This window comes from Erpetoichthys calabaricus, chromosome 12, assembly GCF_900747795.2.
Source record: "Erpetoichthys calabaricus chromosome 12, fErpCal1.3, whole genome shotgun sequence".
In the NCBI taxonomy this organism is placed as follows: domain Eukaryota; kingdom Metazoa; phylum Chordata; class Cladistia; order Polypteriformes; family Polypteridae; genus Erpetoichthys; species Erpetoichthys calabaricus.
In genome coordinates, this window is record NC_041405.2 from 139,277,336 (window position 1) to 139,294,627 (window position 17,292).

Below are 17,292 nucleotides of genomic sequence, written 5' to 3' on the forward strand. Positions count from 1 at the left end.
GAGGCAAGATTGCATTGGTTTGGACATGTGCAGAGGAGAGATACTGGGTATATTGGGAGAAGGATTCTAAGGATAGAGCTGCCAGGGAAGAGGAAAAGAGGAAGGCCTAAGCGAAGGTTTATGGATGTGGTGATAGAGGACATGCAGGTGATGGGTGTAACTGAACAAGATGCAGAGAACAGAAAGATATGGAAAAAGATGATCCGCTGTGGCAACCCCTAACGGGAGCAGCCGAAAGAAGAAGAAGCTTTGTTGATACCTTTAAGAAATAAGGTAATAAGAAATAAGAAATAATGGACATTTTAGATCTTTTAGCCTATAAGAGGCCAGACATTTTAGTTTAATAGCAAAGGAATTAGACTCTAAATTACATGATTGCTCAATCAGTCCTTGTTTCCATTTGACCATAATCCTGAGTAAGTCGTTTATCCTACTTATGTACTGAACGTATATACAGTATGTACATGTAAATAATATAATGAAGTTTGTGTTGTGGAGATGTAAAAATAAATAAATAAAGATTTATCTGATGATATAAAAGGCCCAAACTTTGTTCCCCACTTACCTTTTTACAGCATACTGTTAAACCTGATGGTGATGGCGTAAAATATTTGCTTAAACTCAAGGAAAAAATGATAGAGCACCCAGTGCCCTGACCTTCCCAGCAAGAACTGACTCAACTTGACAGTCAAAATGATGACACACTGGTTTACTGCAAGATAATCTGATATATACTAACACCACACACACATTCAGTAACACAAGTCTACTGTAGAGTTGCCAAGCAACCTAAGAGTATGGCTTTGGACAGTGGGAGGAAAAAGGCAACCCACCTTTCTTGTTGCAATCTTGTTTATTATCCTTGCAAACCACTTTTTGCGTACATACCTTAGCAAACATGCTTCCTTATTTGATCTCGGTGATTCAGAGTTACATCCCTGATGAAGCCAGTAGTCTTACATTATGGTACACAAACTTTTAAAATGTGAGCTGATTGATCATTTCTCCCTGTGAACAAATAAATATCTATCTATCTATCTATCTATCTATCTATCTATCTATCTATCTATCTATCTATCTATCTATCTATCTAATAGATAGGAACACAGACACTGGGAAAACATTCAAACTGCCTTGCATAAAAGAAAAAAATTATAACACTGTATGAAAACCAAAAGTATTTTGTGCCCATTACTTTCACAACAAAATTTGGTTGCTCAAAACCCTAAACCATAAAAATGGACTTAAAAATTGAAGGATGGATGAATAAGATCCTATACTGATCAGGAATCGTCTTAGAGGAGTGCAGTGACTATAAGTTTGCCTCCAACCACTATAGAACCAATTTCTATAACGAATGAACCATTAAGCCTACTTTTATTTTTTCTTCTTCCTTTAATCATTCTGCTGAAAACAAAAACAAAAAACAATCCCATACAGTATGCATTTGCTGTACCTATTTTAACTTTCTAAAAAAATAAGGGACATGATTTTTATTTTTTTTACTAAATAATTTATTAAAACTAAAAGATATTTAATGATTAACACACTAGAAATTAGAAGGTTAACTATTTGCTACCATTTTACTTGCATGTCATTTATTACCTTTTGCAAAAATGAAACAAAAAAAATCTTAAAATTTATTAACACACAAGTGAATACAAATTAAGTAAAAAAAAGTTGAAACTCAATGGAATTTAGCTTACTAAAAGCCATCACATCAACAAGCTGCTTTCAGAATATCAAAAAGAAGTAAAAAATATTATATAATAACTGTTATTATTTATAAGCCTGAAGACAGAGAGAGGTAACAGGCCTCCTGGTGAAATAAAAATATTAGTTAAGGAGGAGGATTGATTTCGAATTGATGAGCTAGTAGAAGTTCCTGTACTTGGTGCCGCTGCAGTTAAAACCACCAGAGGGAGCCAGTGGCTAAACATTTAACATTCTATAGTAGAACAGAGGAGTCGGCCAATATCAGCAAATTTTCCTAATTCTTGGAGGTAGACACATTTTCTAATAATTACTAAGAACAAAATTATTCAGAAGACGGTGAGTCTTAAAATAATGAAGTAAATGAAAATCTCCTCCTACACCTTTAAAACAATTACTGTAACATAATAACATCTTATTATTTTTAGCTTATTATTAATTTTTTATTACTATGCCGAGACATATTATGGGATGTATTAACACTTAAATCCCTGCTGCTTTTTAAACATTTAGTACCAGGCAATAGAGTAGGTGTCCTACTAAGGGTCAATCTAGTATGAATATTTTCATAATACATAAATGAATGCTTGTTTAATCATTGATGACATTGCTTTAGATTAACATGTTAAGTATATGAAAGACATATTTCTGTTTTAATGGCCAGTACCTCTTTAGTACCACAAATGGCCAAGTATCACAAAATAAACAAATTATTGTAAATGTGCACCTGATTTATAAGCTGGATAAGTTTTGCATATATTTATGTGTATCCATTATAACTTTTAATACCTTTTTGATATTTGTTCCAATTTTATATACAGTTAGGTCCATAAGTATTTGGACAGAGACAACTTTTTTCTAATTTTGGTTCTGTACATTACCACAATGAATTTAAAATGAAACAACTCAGATTCAGTTGAAGTGCAGACTTTCAGCTTTAATTCAGTGGGGTGAACAAAATGATTGCATAAAAATGTGAGGCAACTAAAGCATTTTTTGAACACAATCCCTTCATTTCAGGGGCTCAAAAGTAATTGGACAAATTAAATAACTGGAAATAAAATGTTCATTTCTAATACTTGGTTGAAAACCCTTTGCTGGCAATGACAGCCTGAAGTCTTGAACTCATGGACATCACCAGATGCCAGGTTTCCTCCTTTTTAATGCTCTACCAGGCCTTTACTGCAGCGGCTTTCAGTTGCTGTTTGTTTGTGGGCCTTCCTGTCCAAAGTTTAGTCTTCAACAAGTGAAATGCATGCTCAATTGGGTTAAGATCAGGTGACTGACTTGGCCATTCAAGAATTTTCCACTTCTTTGCTTTAATAAACTCCTGGGTTGCTTTGGCTGTATGTTTTGGGTCATTGTCCATCTGTATCATGAAACGCTGCCCAATCAATTTGATCAATTTGAGCAGACAGTATGTCTCTGAACACCTCAGAATTCATTTGGCTGCTTCTGTCCTGTGTCACATCATCAATAAACACTAGTGTCCCAGTGCCACTGGCAGCCATGCACGCCCAAGCCATCACACTGCCTCCACCGTGTTGTACAGATGATGTGGTATGCTTTGGATGAGCTGTTCCACGCCTTCTCCATACTTTTTTCTTGCCATCATTCTGGTAGAGGTTGATCTTGGTTTCATCTGTCCAAAGAATGTTTTTCCAGAACTGTGCTGGCTTTTTTAGATGTTCTTTAGCAAAGTCCAATCTAGCCTTTCTATTCTTGAGGCTTATGAGTGGCTTGCACCTTGCAGTGCACCCTCTGTATTTACTTTCTTGCAGTCTTCTCTTTATGGTAGACTTGGATATCGATATGCCTAGTTTTGTTCACTTGGTTGGCTGTTGTGAAGGGGTTTCTCCTCACCATGGAAATGATTCTGCAATCATCCACCACTGTTGTCTTCTGTGGACATCCAGGTCTTTTTGCGTTGCTGAGTTCACCAGTGCTTGCTTTCTTTCTCAGGATGTACCAAGCTGTAGATTTTGCCACTCGTAATATTGTAGCAATTTCTCAGATGGGTTTTTTCTGTTTTCACAGCTTAAGGATGGCTTCTTTCACCTGCATGGAGAGCTCCTTTGACCGCATGTTGTCTGTTCACAGCAAAATCTTCCACATGCAAGCAGCACACCTCAAATCAACTCCAGGCCTTTTATCTGCTTAATTGATAATGACATAACGACGGACTTGCCCACACCTGCCCATGAAATAGCCTATGAGTCAATTGTCCAATTACTTTGGAGCCCCTGAAATGAAGGGATTGTGTTCAAAAAATGCTTTAGTTGCCTCACATTTTTATACAATCGTTTTGTTCACCCCACTGAATTAAAGCTGAAAGTCTGCACTTCAACTGCATCTGAGTTGTTTCATTTAAAATTCATTGTGGTGATGTACAGAACCAAAATTAGAAAAAAGTTGTCTCTGTCCAAATATTTATGGACCTAACTGTATATAGCTGTATGTTTGCTGCTCAGACTATTTTAAAGTTTAAACTAACATTTTAATGTTTACACTTTAAATTTCAGTGTATCTATTATCCTTTCTCTATTTTTACATTTCTAAATTTGTTTAGTTTAGGTCAATGCAATGTTTAACTGGAGCCTTTCCAAGCAGTAACAGGGCACAAGCCAAGAATCAACATTGATGGAACAATTGCCCTTTGAAGAACTTGCAGTTAATGTTTGTTGTTTTTCTTTACTTCCTTCTTCTCCCAAAAAAAACTTTCTTTAGTGTACTTTGTGGACTCAAGTCCAGGGCCACAATACTACATTGATGCAAAGATGACCCGCTTTGGGAGAGATGGCACGCCAGCTTTCACCATGTTAGGAAGAAGAAAAGACTCAAGTGAGTTTACATTGCCTTTCCAAGTACTTGCTGAAATGGGCCTGTGGTCATTAGGTGTATGGGGCACTATCATATAGATATGTTTGCAAATGTAAATATTGTAAAATGTGCATTGGACTTCAAGTGCCAAATAGAGCAAAAAAAGTAAGAGTATTAACTCTACACCTGTTAATTGTAGTGTGACCTACACATTGGGAATGATTAAAAGAGGTCAAAAATACTTAACACAGTACATTTGTCAATCCTACACACACTTTCCTAGACATAAACCAGCAATCTGCTTCCCTCTTTTCCTCTCAAGTGCTTAAAATCTTTTAAGTTTATATTTTCCATCCTATCTGTCCAAGTTGACGAGGCATCTCCTACTCCAGCCCAAGCTCAATCTTCTTCTTTCAGCAGCTCCCATTAGGGGTTCCCACAGTGGATCATCTTTTTCCATATCTTCCTGTCCTCTGCATCTTGCTCCAATACATCCACCACCTTCAAGTCCTCCCTCACTACATCCATAAACCTTCTCTTAGGCCTTCCTCTTTTCCTGTTGCCTGGCAGCTCCATCTCTATCATCCTTCTCTCAATAGACCCAGAATCTCTCCTCTGCACATGTCCAAACCAATGCAATCTCGCCTCTCTGGCTTTGTCTTCAAACCATCCAACCTGAGCTGACCCTGTAATGTTCTCATTTCTATCCTGTCCATTCTTGTCACACCAAATGCAAATCTTCACATCTTTAACTCTGCCACCTCCAGATTTGTCTCCTGTTCTCCAACCCATATAGCAAAGCTGGTCTTACTACCATCATGTAGACCTTCCTTTACACTCTTGTCTCAAATCACTCCTGACACTCTTCTCCACCCTGCCTGCACTCTCTGGTGATAGAATATTTTTGTCTCCCTGTGGGCAGTTTGATCACCTACCATTTGACATATAGTGAAGCAAACTGTTAAACTAAAGGATGGGATTTTTAGTTGAAATTTACATGGGCTGATTTTATGATTACTTAAAAGTCACTTAATGTAAAAATACCCTAAGTGTAAAAATATACAGAAACAATCTATAGCTTTAGTAATAACAGAACAGCTATCACTGAGGAAATATGCCAAATATTGTAGCCAGCATTTTATGTTCCTCACAGTTTCATCTTATACTAACCCACAAATCCCTACATTTCTTATCAGACACACAAAAAAACCCTTCTGTTCTCTCTCTCCATTCAGATCCAGAAGGACTGCAATAAATCTCAACAAGCATCATGTAAAATTGTATAGTCTTACCAATCATATCTGGCCACTATGCACACCATCAGGTCTCACCATCAGGCTAGACACCAGCCATTGCTTTTCCATCATTCTGAAATATCTCTCTTGTCAAGCACCTGATATATAAGGCATAGAAACCCCAAAATCATCCTATGACATTAAGAGTTTTGAAAAGTCATTCATTTTCAAGGCTTCCTTTTTGGTGCGTATACTGTATGATACCAAAATCCCCTAATGATTGTAACTTAAAAATGCTGAGAAAGTGCTGTGACACTGAAAAGATTCAACATCATACTTCATAAAATCTAAATACCATGAGTGTAATGTAATGCTATTGATAAATATTAAATGTTGTTAAACCTAATGTATACTATACTTAAACATATAATTAATATCATGGACATTATTTCTAATGAATAAATGTCACAGAAGGTTTGAGATGTGTTAAAATTGTTTGTTTTCACATTAAATTTTTGGGTGATTGTTTATGCAAGTCATGCATTATTCTTTTAAGCTAAGCATTTGTTTGTAAAGTATTTATATAATATCTGAATGGAAGCATTCTGTGCCAATGATTTTTTAGCACATATTACTAATTACAGTTTTTGTCAGCAATTCCCAGTGATTAACCCTAGTAAATCCCAGTACTTCACAGGTATATTGAAGACCCCTGGACCTGGAGATTACAGCCCAGAAGTTGCACCACCTTTGAACAGACAAAGACAACCTCCATCTTACACGATGGGATCCCGTACCAGGTATCGCACTGTGGATTCAGTACCAGCACCAAACAAGTATAGCCTGCCTAGCTTGCTAGGGTCCAGAGTGCCCATTAAGCCTTCCAGTGCCAGCTATACCCTTTCTGGACGTACTAAGGTGGGTAGCCCATCTGAAGACCTTTCAGGGACTCCAGGACCTGGGAGATACAACAGTACAGACCCAAGCATCTACCTAACAAGAAAGCCAGCATATTCAATGCTTGGACGTTACAATCTACCAACAGACTCCACCAAAAAACCTGGACCAGGCACACATTGCCCAGAAAAAGTGACTGTACACAAACCTAAGCCCCCTGCTTATTCACTAGGCATTCGACATTCTGAATATGTAACCCCACTCATCACAGATGTTTCAGATTAAAGAATAACAAAGCTCTGCTGCAGTAATCTTAATATTACTCCTAAAGCCAGATTAACAGCTACAGATGTTGTGCAGTTAAAAAAACAAGAAGCCTGTAAATAGGCACAAAGCAACTCCAATGTTTTGTCTTGTTAATCAAATTATTTTTAATGAACAAGAATATAAACACATTTCTAGAAAACTAAGCAATATATTATGAAAGTAACATCATTAAAATCCAACTCTAAAGTTCTTCCAATAAAATTCTTAAATTTTATTTCTGTGTGTGTTATTAATTCACTTTTTAAATGAAATACCATGGATTATTGTACTTCTACAAGGAAAAGTCCTTCACTATCAAAAGTATTTCTTTGTCTAAACTTCTGATTTAGGCCAGAGCAGAACGTTTACTTTCACATGTAAACGTTTATGGTATTGTTTAACTTTGAATCCATCTGTAGTTATCAATATTTTGGGGGATTCATTAGTTTGCTTGCTTAATTATTTTTTCATGTTCAAGTATGAAACCTAGTAGATATGTTCTTTCTTGCTTACAAAATTGCACTTCAATACATTGAAGACTTTAATTTATCTAGTCAGTTATAAACAACATTAATCACTACTAGTTAATGAAAAAGCAAACAATCACTGAAGACCAAATCTGCTTTGAACAAACTAAATTATGAAGAGTCTTAAACACTGAAAAAATTAAAGAGGTACCAAGCAGAAAGTTCCATACAAGTGACATAAGCCCATCCATCTTGAGAAAATACAAATTGACCTGTGCAAAAGAAAATTCTTGTGTTATAATAATGCTCATACATAAAAAATGCTACATGCAAATATGTTTTTCATTTTATATACAAACAACAATGACCCATTAAACAAACTATTGAAAATATTTTATTTTTGTCTAATTTTCCACATAATATATATTTTCATAAAATATACAAGCATCATTGACTTTGCCAGTCAAGACAAGCTTAATTTAAGTCTTTTTATTGCAATAGTTAACTAGACACTCATTATCTACAATGGCATTTTCTTAACAACCCTCAAGAAAAGATGCTAATGAACATTTAAATTAAAGTCACAAGTATTTCTAACTGTTTAATTTGTATTTTAAAGTGTATGTGTTCTATCATGAAGATATATAAATAACCTTACATAAGTTGGGGAACAACATATTTGATCAGACATAAACATGAAATCTCTTATTACAAACTGCAGCAAACAAGCAGGGTTCCAACTGAATAATACAATTTTGAGTTAAGCTTTTGTTAGTGTCATTCAGTCATCATGGATACTGTAGCATGATGTCTTTTATCTGTTAGCCTTAAACACACTTTAAAAAACGAGTTTGCACCAGCACTGTGGAATGTATGAAAAATATGTATAAGAGGACTGATGTAGGCATCCATAACTCACCAGACCTGTTAAATCTTTCTTCATTAAGGTAAGGAAACTGGTAGCTGTACCTTCTGTAATTTCCACTTGTATTAATACATAGCTCTTACCTCACTGACTTAATTTTAAACATTAATACAAATGAGTTATTTTACAATGACTCATACACAAAAACCTTATTTAAAAATGGCAGGGACCAGCAAGAGGATACTGGTTGTTCACTAGCTATGATGGGAAATTTAGTTGGGATTTACATATTAACAAAGGTCTGTGCAGTTAGCAAAATGACATTCATAGCATTCCAGCTGCACTAGCTAAACAGTGTGAAGCTGATGGCTGTATCTACCTTGACACAAGCATCTTATAAAGAAAAGGAAAAGGGGTAGAAGAATAAATGAAAATTACAACAAAACTGTTTGAATATTTATGTATTTGAACATTTAATCCAATAAAAATATTATGCAGAAATGACAAAAATGTTATTAAAAAACAAACACATGAAGGACACATAATTGTGAACATTGCTTCCAAAACAATATGGAATATTATAATATAAAATTGGCTTACATTTAGTAAATAGACAACAAAACACATAATAACAATATACAGGTGGGCCATGCTTTAAATCAATGTTTATTTTAAGTATTAAACTGGAATAATCAACAATAGATAAAATGTCCCTTTCATGTTAAAAAATTATATACTGAATATATTAGGGATGCATTCTATTTAGTGATAAAACAAATTTTATGCACATTGAATCTAATATATAAAGCTAAATGAGTGTTTTTTGTGTATGTGTGTGTGCACGTGTTTGTCCGGTACTCAAATTTACCCCATTGAACCCATTTCCACCAAAGGTTGTGCAGATTTCCCATTTGTACAGAGGAACACCATATACTATGTTTTCTTCTACAATGTTGTGCACTCACCCTAGACAACGCAAGGTACCCCTAATAGTTCCAAATAAAAGATGTCCTGCTTGAGGTGTGTTTAGAAAGGTATAGACAGTGCATTTGGGCATGATGTGCCACTTTTATAGTAGGACCACTCAATGGCATTAAACAATAAACAAACAGACATTCATTATGTTCACTTACAGGTTGTGGGTGGTGCCAAAAATTAATAAAATATAGCATCGAACTCACTCTTATTTTGCACACACATACTGTATCATAAACTAGGTGAGTTAAGGAGAAACCACATGCAAAATGTCATGAAACATTTCATTATTCACTTCAGATAATAATACATTTCATTTTTTGTACATTTAATTTTTTACGACTGTTTTATGTATTCTGCTTACACAAAGATACCTAATAATATAACAGTTTAAACAGACTTTCAATGTTAAGTGGTGTTATGTGTTTATACCTCTAAATTAAAAAAGAAATATTTTAAATAAGCATATCTAAAATCTATCCAGAAACAACTAATACAGTAGAAACAAGTAAACTGAAACACAAATAGTAACAGCTATAAAAGTGAAAATCTACAGTATTCACAGAATACAAAAACTAAACTTTTTAGAAATACAGAATTACAATAATTTTCAAACTAGTTATTTTTGTTGAAAGAATAAATGGAATATCTCACACAAAAAAAACTTGAATTATAGGCCATGTGTTCTCCTTGTAACATCAATGTATCCACTCTTTAAGACCACAAAGGTGCTACAAATAGAAACCGCAAGCATGTGCATTTGAAACACATCGAAACAAATGACTATCAGTATTAAATGTCAACAAATCAGGTTCAGCCTTAACATAATAAATAATATTGGGGTTCTTTGTCCTTTGTTCTTTGTACAATGGAGCTTTCAATTTCAAATTTACACATATAAATTTTTTGTTTAAAAACATTTACTAATTTAAACTTGTACAGTATAAATTATGAAAAGTCCTTGAAGTTTGATAAGCAATTTTCACATATCCTGGCTTTAGATCAAAAACACTTTGATCACCATTCACTCGAATAAATGCACTGCATTTCAGGAAAAATTCTGTTTTCTAAGTTTACATTTTCAATCTGAACTTCTATACACCTGCAGAATTTTATATTGGTTTAATTACTTCTTTTACTTCAGTTAATAATTTTTAATTTAATGTGTAAATTTCAAACAAAAATATCAATTTCAGGCTATCTAGTATTAGTAATCAGTTTATCCTCATTTAAAGTACTGCCAATAAGCCTAATGCTCCACAGCCAGTAACCTGTGTGAAAAACGTAACAGGAATAAGATATCCAATACTAGGAAAGAACTGTATGCAGAATAAAAAAAAATTTAAAACATTAACCTAGTAATTGCAGAAAAAAAACAACCTGAATTAATAAACTTGCCTCACATTTTGCTCAACAAAATTTTCTACAGAAGTGATCAAATCAGCATTTAAAAAGAAAACATGCAAAAATATTTTCATTTGTTTGAACTTCCTCGATAAACATAGGTTGTGAAAGGTTGACTTGCAATAACATTTATGTGCACTTTAAAAAAGGCATGTTTGTCTTCTTCATTTCTTTGTGATAGGCCTTCGGAATAGCAACACGTGAGGCTCTGTAAAAGCAAAAGAAAAACAATTAGCTTTTAATAAGTGTATCTCTAATGTAGAGCAAAAATGTAACTCAAACACACAGCGAGGATGGTACATAGGATGCCCATTGCTTGGAAGGTAACTAATCTTTAAAATTACCTTGGAGAAAAAATCAGGAAGTAAAACATTAACATGGTTGCTGTAAAATATCTGGATTACATCTGTATTAATATGTCTAGGGGAAAGGTGCATGTAGCAAAGTATACACACATTATTCCACAAATACACTAACATAAAAAAATGACAGCATTGAAATTCATGTATACTCATTCTCAGAAATTACAACATAACCTACTAGCTTTATCACAGGAATTTGTTTATTAAAATGTTTGAATTTCAGCTCTGTGCATCTCATTTTTCTTTAGAACAGAAACGAAAGTAGCTCAAGGTTATGCCCTTTAAACAATGTTGCAGAAAGAATTAGTTCATCAACTGTGACTCATGTATGACACATTCAGAAATGATTTTCAGTTGACTGTTCTATAGAATACTTACCTGGTTTGTGTATCATATAATGTATCCATCCCTGGCTTTGCTGTACCCCAAGACTTCTCCATTCTTCCTCTGACATCAAGTGGGTCTTTGGCACCAGTTTCGCCAGTGGTTTTGGGAGAAATACATGCCTGCAAAATGATGAAAACAAGTGTTTAGGGATTCATTTCTACCTAATATTTTTTTTGTATAAAGAGGTACTCAGACAAACACACACTGGTTAAATTATATTAGTTTATAATAAAATTTTTTGAAAATGTAGTCTAAGCAAAACAAACATTCTCATTCTCTAATGTAGAAGATGCAACTAAAAGAAACATGGATGGCTCAAGCACACAAGGTGATTATGCCCATATTTATGTTTACTGTCTTTATCAAGCCACAAAAATATTCTTTCAAACTAATGGGATCTCTGAGGGAAAAAAAAAACTGTAATGGCCAATTATTTCATAAAAAAACTTCCAAAATGAAACAATTAGCTATAAACTTAACAATCTTGCAACAGGGGATTATCAAGAACATTTATTGTCATCAAATTTTAAAACAGTAGTTTTGAAAAATGTTAAAAAAAACAAACAAAAAAAATTCACGAGTTGATTTAAGCTTTTATACATTATGTTCATCTTTTGGAAATTATGCAATATTCAAATGCCTGTGAGAAAAATCATATACTACCTTTCATCAAACTGTTAAGCAACACTGACCTCAAATATTATACATATTGATAAATCAATTATTATCACTGACAAAAACTGCATTGTGTAGTTATGTTGCATTTAAATATATGAAACACATCCTAAGTATATTTTTTGCATTTTACTTTCACAAAAAACAAATGACCAGATACTTAATTGCTCTTGGCAGATCAAATATAAAAACAATAGAGATCTTGTGAAGATGTTGGTAAAGTGTGACATCACAAAAGTAACTGATAATTCCAAAAGCACTTGGAAGCATTGCCAATTCACCTAACCTGCATGTCTTTGGACAGTGGGAGTAAACTAGAGCACCAGGAGGAAACCCACACAGACACGGGGAGAACATGCAAACTCAATCTGGGATATGAACCCTGGTCTCCTTAATACAAAGCAGAAGCAGCGCTACCACCATGCCACTCCAAAAAAAGCATGCTAAATCAAACATTATTATTAAAACTAGTGCTGGGAGGTATACCGGTTCATACCGAAAACCATTTTTTATTTTTGTTATGATATGTATTTTTCTTATACCGCAATACTGGTTTAAATAGCCTAAATAACGTTTGGAATGTGGCGCAGCGGGAAACTGTTTAAGGGGGTCTTTTTTCACTGCTACACCGCTAAACACGCATGCAACAGATTACATGTGTTAGTGGAGGTATTGAGCGGTGAAAATTGACAGAGAACATTCCGAAACTGAAGCTGTAGCAGACGATAAAGTTGAACATGATGACACAGAAGAACTTTTGCAGAAAAAAGGAGCCTGTTGTCTGGAGATTTTGGTTTTAAAAGGTCGGATGTGGACCAAACAACTATTTACTGCAAATGCTGTTGAGCTAAAGTTGTCGCTGGAGGCGGTAACACGAGCAATTTGCTGCACCACCTTAGCCACAAACATGCTTTGGAGTACCATGAATGTATGGAACTAAGATTGGCACCCTCCACGTCCTCAGGTAAAACTGAAAAAGCTAGAGGACACTCGAGTCAGACGTCACTTGTAGACACATTTGCTAGAGGACTGCCAACGACAAAAAAAAGCAAGCGGTGGATTGAGATAACCAACACCATTACAATCCATATAGCTAACATGTCAGTGGACAGAGATTGTTAACATTAACAGAATGTGTAGTTGGTTTACAAAAAATATTTACTCTTTATTCCTTTTCTAAGACATGTTCAGTGCAATACAACTTTTGGCAAGCACCTCTGAATATTTTACTAAGTCTAAATGCCTCTTTGGATGGTTGAAAATATGTTGTCAAAATTATAGCTTTAAGTTGTTTGCAAAATTTGTTCAATAAAATCGTTCTATATTTTGACAGCAACTGTAATGCAATGTGATTCCTTCTCTTCATTAGTGCCACCCCCTTGAAAACTATCACTTTATGGGGCCATGCAAACCTGTATTAATACTTGTGTGCACATTAAAATGTTTTTTTGTATAATGTACAATTCTCATGACAGTGGAATAGGTTATTCTTAGCCAGTCTACTGCAGTAAGTGAAGTGGAAAATGTGGTTAACATCCACTCATGCATGGGGAAAGAAATACTGTTGAATACCGTGAAACTTGTATAATTTAGAAAAATACCGTAATATAGAATTTTGGTCATACTGCCCAGCACTGTTGGAAGGGATGCTTATTTCCCCACCTGTAGCAGAGACGTAGAGCCTGCTGCTTACAAAATGATCACTTGATAGCTGAAATTCCTCAACATGTATTTTAAAAGGTTTTAGAAAGTCATTTGGGTTTTCTCAATTTTCTATCATGATTCATGGCCAGATGATTTAATAAACATATAAACAACACAATAACTAATCTTAAAAGATATCATTCAGTATTTTACTATCACACTAATACAAAATATATCCATAAGTACAGCTAAAGCAAATGTAGCACAAAACCAATATTACTCAACATAGAGAGTGTCTCTAAGCTTGCACATTATGTTAGAAGATAGTAAATTAACCTAATGCATACAGAAGTAATTACACATAACACATATTCTAATGTGACATGCTAAATAAGATGTTGGAGTGTTCAGTTAATGATTTGCAGTTCAGTCTCTACCAGTAGCCTAACATAAACTTAGTGCAAGTGTAGAATTATGGAAACAACCCTACTATGCACTTTGAGATGCTTTGTATTAGTGTGTATAAAATAAATATAAATGTGGGAGTATCTCTAAAATAGTTTATGACCATTTATCTACTCAAAAAGGAAAAACAAAATGTCACACATATGGCTGTTATTAAGTTTTTTAAATATATTTTTTATATATATTTAAATATATTTTTACAAGGCACACTTCCCCTTTATAAGCCTTGTGCACTATACATTAACTACAAATATATTCATCCATTTTTCCCTAACTTATACAGTTCATGAATGTGGGGAGAGACAAGGCAATCTACAGTTGACATTCATTTTAACACATTTTTACAATATTATTAAATTAAAACACAAAATGACCAACGATTGACTATCTTACTCTGAATGTCAAATAGACTAAAGAAATTATTTTTAAACTTAGGAGAACAAAGGATGCAGAAATAGTAAGTGAATATAAAAACCTTAGAAACTATCCTTGATAATAATCGTAATTGGAACATTAATACAAAAATTGTATATTCTAAAGGCAATAAGCACTTATTCCTCCTCCATACATGCAAGACTATTTAAACTGGGCAAGGACCATAATTTTTTCATTTTACCGCAATATGATCCAGTCTGTCATCACTTTCACCTTCATGAACTGGTTTAGTCATCGCTTTAGGCTTCAAGACCTAATTTAGAGGTCTGACAAATCAAATTTCAAAAAACTCTTAACAGATTATGAAACATGCAGCTAAAATTATTGGATATGACATAGATGATTTGGTGTGTGTGTCAGACGGCAATGCTGTAAAACTTGGAAATCATCTCAACTGATGACAGACACCCAGTATGCAGAACTTAACTTCAGTAAATCAGGGAGGACAGTCACTTTAAAGACTCATACAAACCATTCCAGAAATTCCTTTCTTCCCAGTACCATATACCTTTTTTAATAGGGAATATCACACATCATACAATATTCTAAGAGTGTAGAGTTTATCATATGTATCATGCAACTGTTTTAGGTAAAAATGTACTGTTAAACTGCAAGAAGCAGTTACCAAACAATTTGTTTTTAAATGATGTAAATGCAGTATATTAAATTTTCTTTTTAATCAGTCTTCTTTCTACTTGTTTTTTATTTTGTCTGTTACTGGATGCACATAAGAAGACAAATTTCATGTTTTCTTATTTAAAAATAACTAAAAACTTCAAACCTTGACCCTGAGAGTTTACATTTTAATGAAAGTTATACATTTTGAAACAATCTACTTTAAATAAGACCTTCATAAAAGGCAACTTGCTTTATAGTTCAGCACCTGAACCAGTAGGTCCCAGTATGCAACAGACACTGCATATTTATTAAGAAAAAGGTTAATGAATGATTTAAACTTAATCGAAATGAATAATACAAACTGAACATAAACACGGGCATTTGATTTACTCTGAACGAGCGTCAGACAGACTCATAAAGTCTGTTTTTGTGTTCTACAATTGAAAAAAACAAAATGTTAAACTACAATTTTTTTTGGAATAATGTGTCAGCTTTCAATTCTTTTCATCTTTCAAAACTTCTGCGGTCAAGGTGTCAATGTCCACAGCGCTTCGAGAATTCCAAATGTTTGCCTATTTTCCAAAATCTTCTGCCAGCTTGAGTGGGTGTCTGATCCATTTGTAAGACCAAGTCAAGACAGGGATCTAATTTCCCCAGTAATGTTTAGGAAAGCTCATCTTAACTCAGACAAGTGCTGCTTGCCTGATCATAATATGGTCAAGTGGAGACGTCGACGCGTGATCAGTCAGTGGGATTGTTTATTCAAGTATAACAGGAGACAAGAAATAAATAACAGCGACCGATCGAACGACGGTACGGTGAAAATCCAAATATGGATGTAGCTCCTAAGTCATTTCGGACCACCAAGAAAAACTCTGCTATTGCGTCAGAACTTTTTTTTGACGACTATTTACTAAGGGTGAAGGACCTTCTTCGAAGACAGCGACACTATAGGTGATAAACTGTGGCATACAAGTTTAGATTGCTCGTCTGCCCACTCTGCTGCGGGCTTTAGGGACTCGGCCGATATTGTTTACATACTTCTTGAAAAACTAATCAATAGATCTGTAAAACAAACATCTGACAATTGTTTGGTAATATACAGTTGTTCATAACACTTATTACTATCACGTTAGATAATGTGGGCTTTAAACCACAAGGTTATCGATTCAGTTCCCGTTCTGTCAATGTATGAGCTTTTTTAAACTGCCTGTGCTGTAATAGTAAAATATGTATGAAGACTGCTGTACAGTTTATTAAAGGAGCCGAGCTGATGTACGATAAAACAGATTCAGTGCAGCATTTGCGAGTGCTGGTCCATCCGCAAATTTGTCTTAGAGGGATAACAAACATATCGGAGCAGGCGCAATCAAGCAGGTGTGCATCAAAAGGCCTTAACCCATCATACAAAAGCCTAACCTAATTGCGAGATGATTCAATATAAACGATAGCAAAGCACACCAGGTAAACTTGACTCTACCCAAATACAGCTGAAAACAAAATGCTAGTCACTTGCACCTCCCCACATTAACGCCCGCCTCCGTACCACTACTTTAAGAATTTTTAAATAATGGTAAGACAATGTGGTCATAAATCTAAAGAACATATACGTTCATACCTGTATTCATATTCGTCGTCAGTGTATTTATCCGAGTAGTAAATTTCTTTTCTTGACATTTTTTCCCTTTATTTTATGTAATTATCCTGTCAAAACAACCAGACGCGTCTCTTAACCGACTTTCTAACTTTCGCGGTTTTCTGCCCGAACTCAAACCGTTTGCCTGTGTATTCCTATTGGCTAACGTAATTGCCTCATTTCGCTGCGCGCCCAGATTACATAAACATCCGCATTGGCCCAGCAGCCATTTTGGCTCTATATCTGAATACCGGACGGTAAGGAAACGGAAAAAATAATCAGAGCCAAAATGGCTTCTGAACAAGCGAGGCAGTCCTTGTTTGCAGGAGGGCGGATTTTCAACTATCTCTTGCTGGATGACAAGTCAGCGTTGTCTGGTGGTTGTACT

General features: G+C 34.7%; 2 protein-coding genes across 2 annotated transcripts in view; one reads left to right on the forward strand and one right to left on the reverse strand.

The window, feature by feature from the left end:
• Nucleotides 1–7,996, forward strand: part of odf3l2b (outer dense fiber of sperm tails 3-like 2b) — a 31,359-nt gene extending 23,363 nt beyond the window's left edge. The window contains exons 3-4 of the mRNA XM_028816392.2: nucleotides 4,441–4,554; nucleotides 6,466–7,996. Coding sequence (XP_028672225.2) covers nucleotides 4,441–4,554; nucleotides 6,466–6,950 — 599 coding nt within the window. The 3' untranslated portion in view covers nucleotides 6,951–7,996. The remainder of the gene's footprint in view (nucleotides 1–4,440; nucleotides 4,555–6,465) is intronic.
• A 1,554-nt stretch (nucleotides 7,997–9,550) lies between these two features.
• cks2 (CDC28 protein kinase regulatory subunit 2) lies at nucleotides 9,551–17,063 on the reverse strand. Its single transcript, XM_028816393.2, has 3 exons — nucleotides 16,887–17,063; nucleotides 11,423–11,550; nucleotides 9,551–10,890 (listed from the first exon to the last, which is right to left on the reverse strand). Exons 1-3 carry the CDS (start codon nucleotides 16,943–16,945, stop codon nucleotides 10,847–10,849), a joined length of 231 nt encoding a protein of 76 aa, XP_028672226.1. The 5' UTR covers nucleotides 16,946–17,063; the 3' UTR covers nucleotides 9,551–10,846.
• Between the last annotated feature and the right edge of the window lie 229 nt (nucleotides 17,064–17,292).

Excerpts from the sequence above, each read along its gene's own strand:
- cks2 (XM_028816393.2), bottom strand. The coding sequence starts at position 16,945 with ATGTCAAGAAAAGAAATTTACTACTCGGATAAATACACTGACGACGAA. Across the intron at positions 11,551-16,886 it reads GACGACGAATATGAATACAG|GCATGTATTTCTCCCAAAAC; the intron begins GTATGAACGTAT and ends ATCATTTTGCAG. Across the intron at positions 10,891-11,422 it reads TTATATGATACACAAACCAG|AGCCTCACGTGTTGCTATTC; the intron begins GTAAGTATTCTA and ends TTGCTTTTACAG.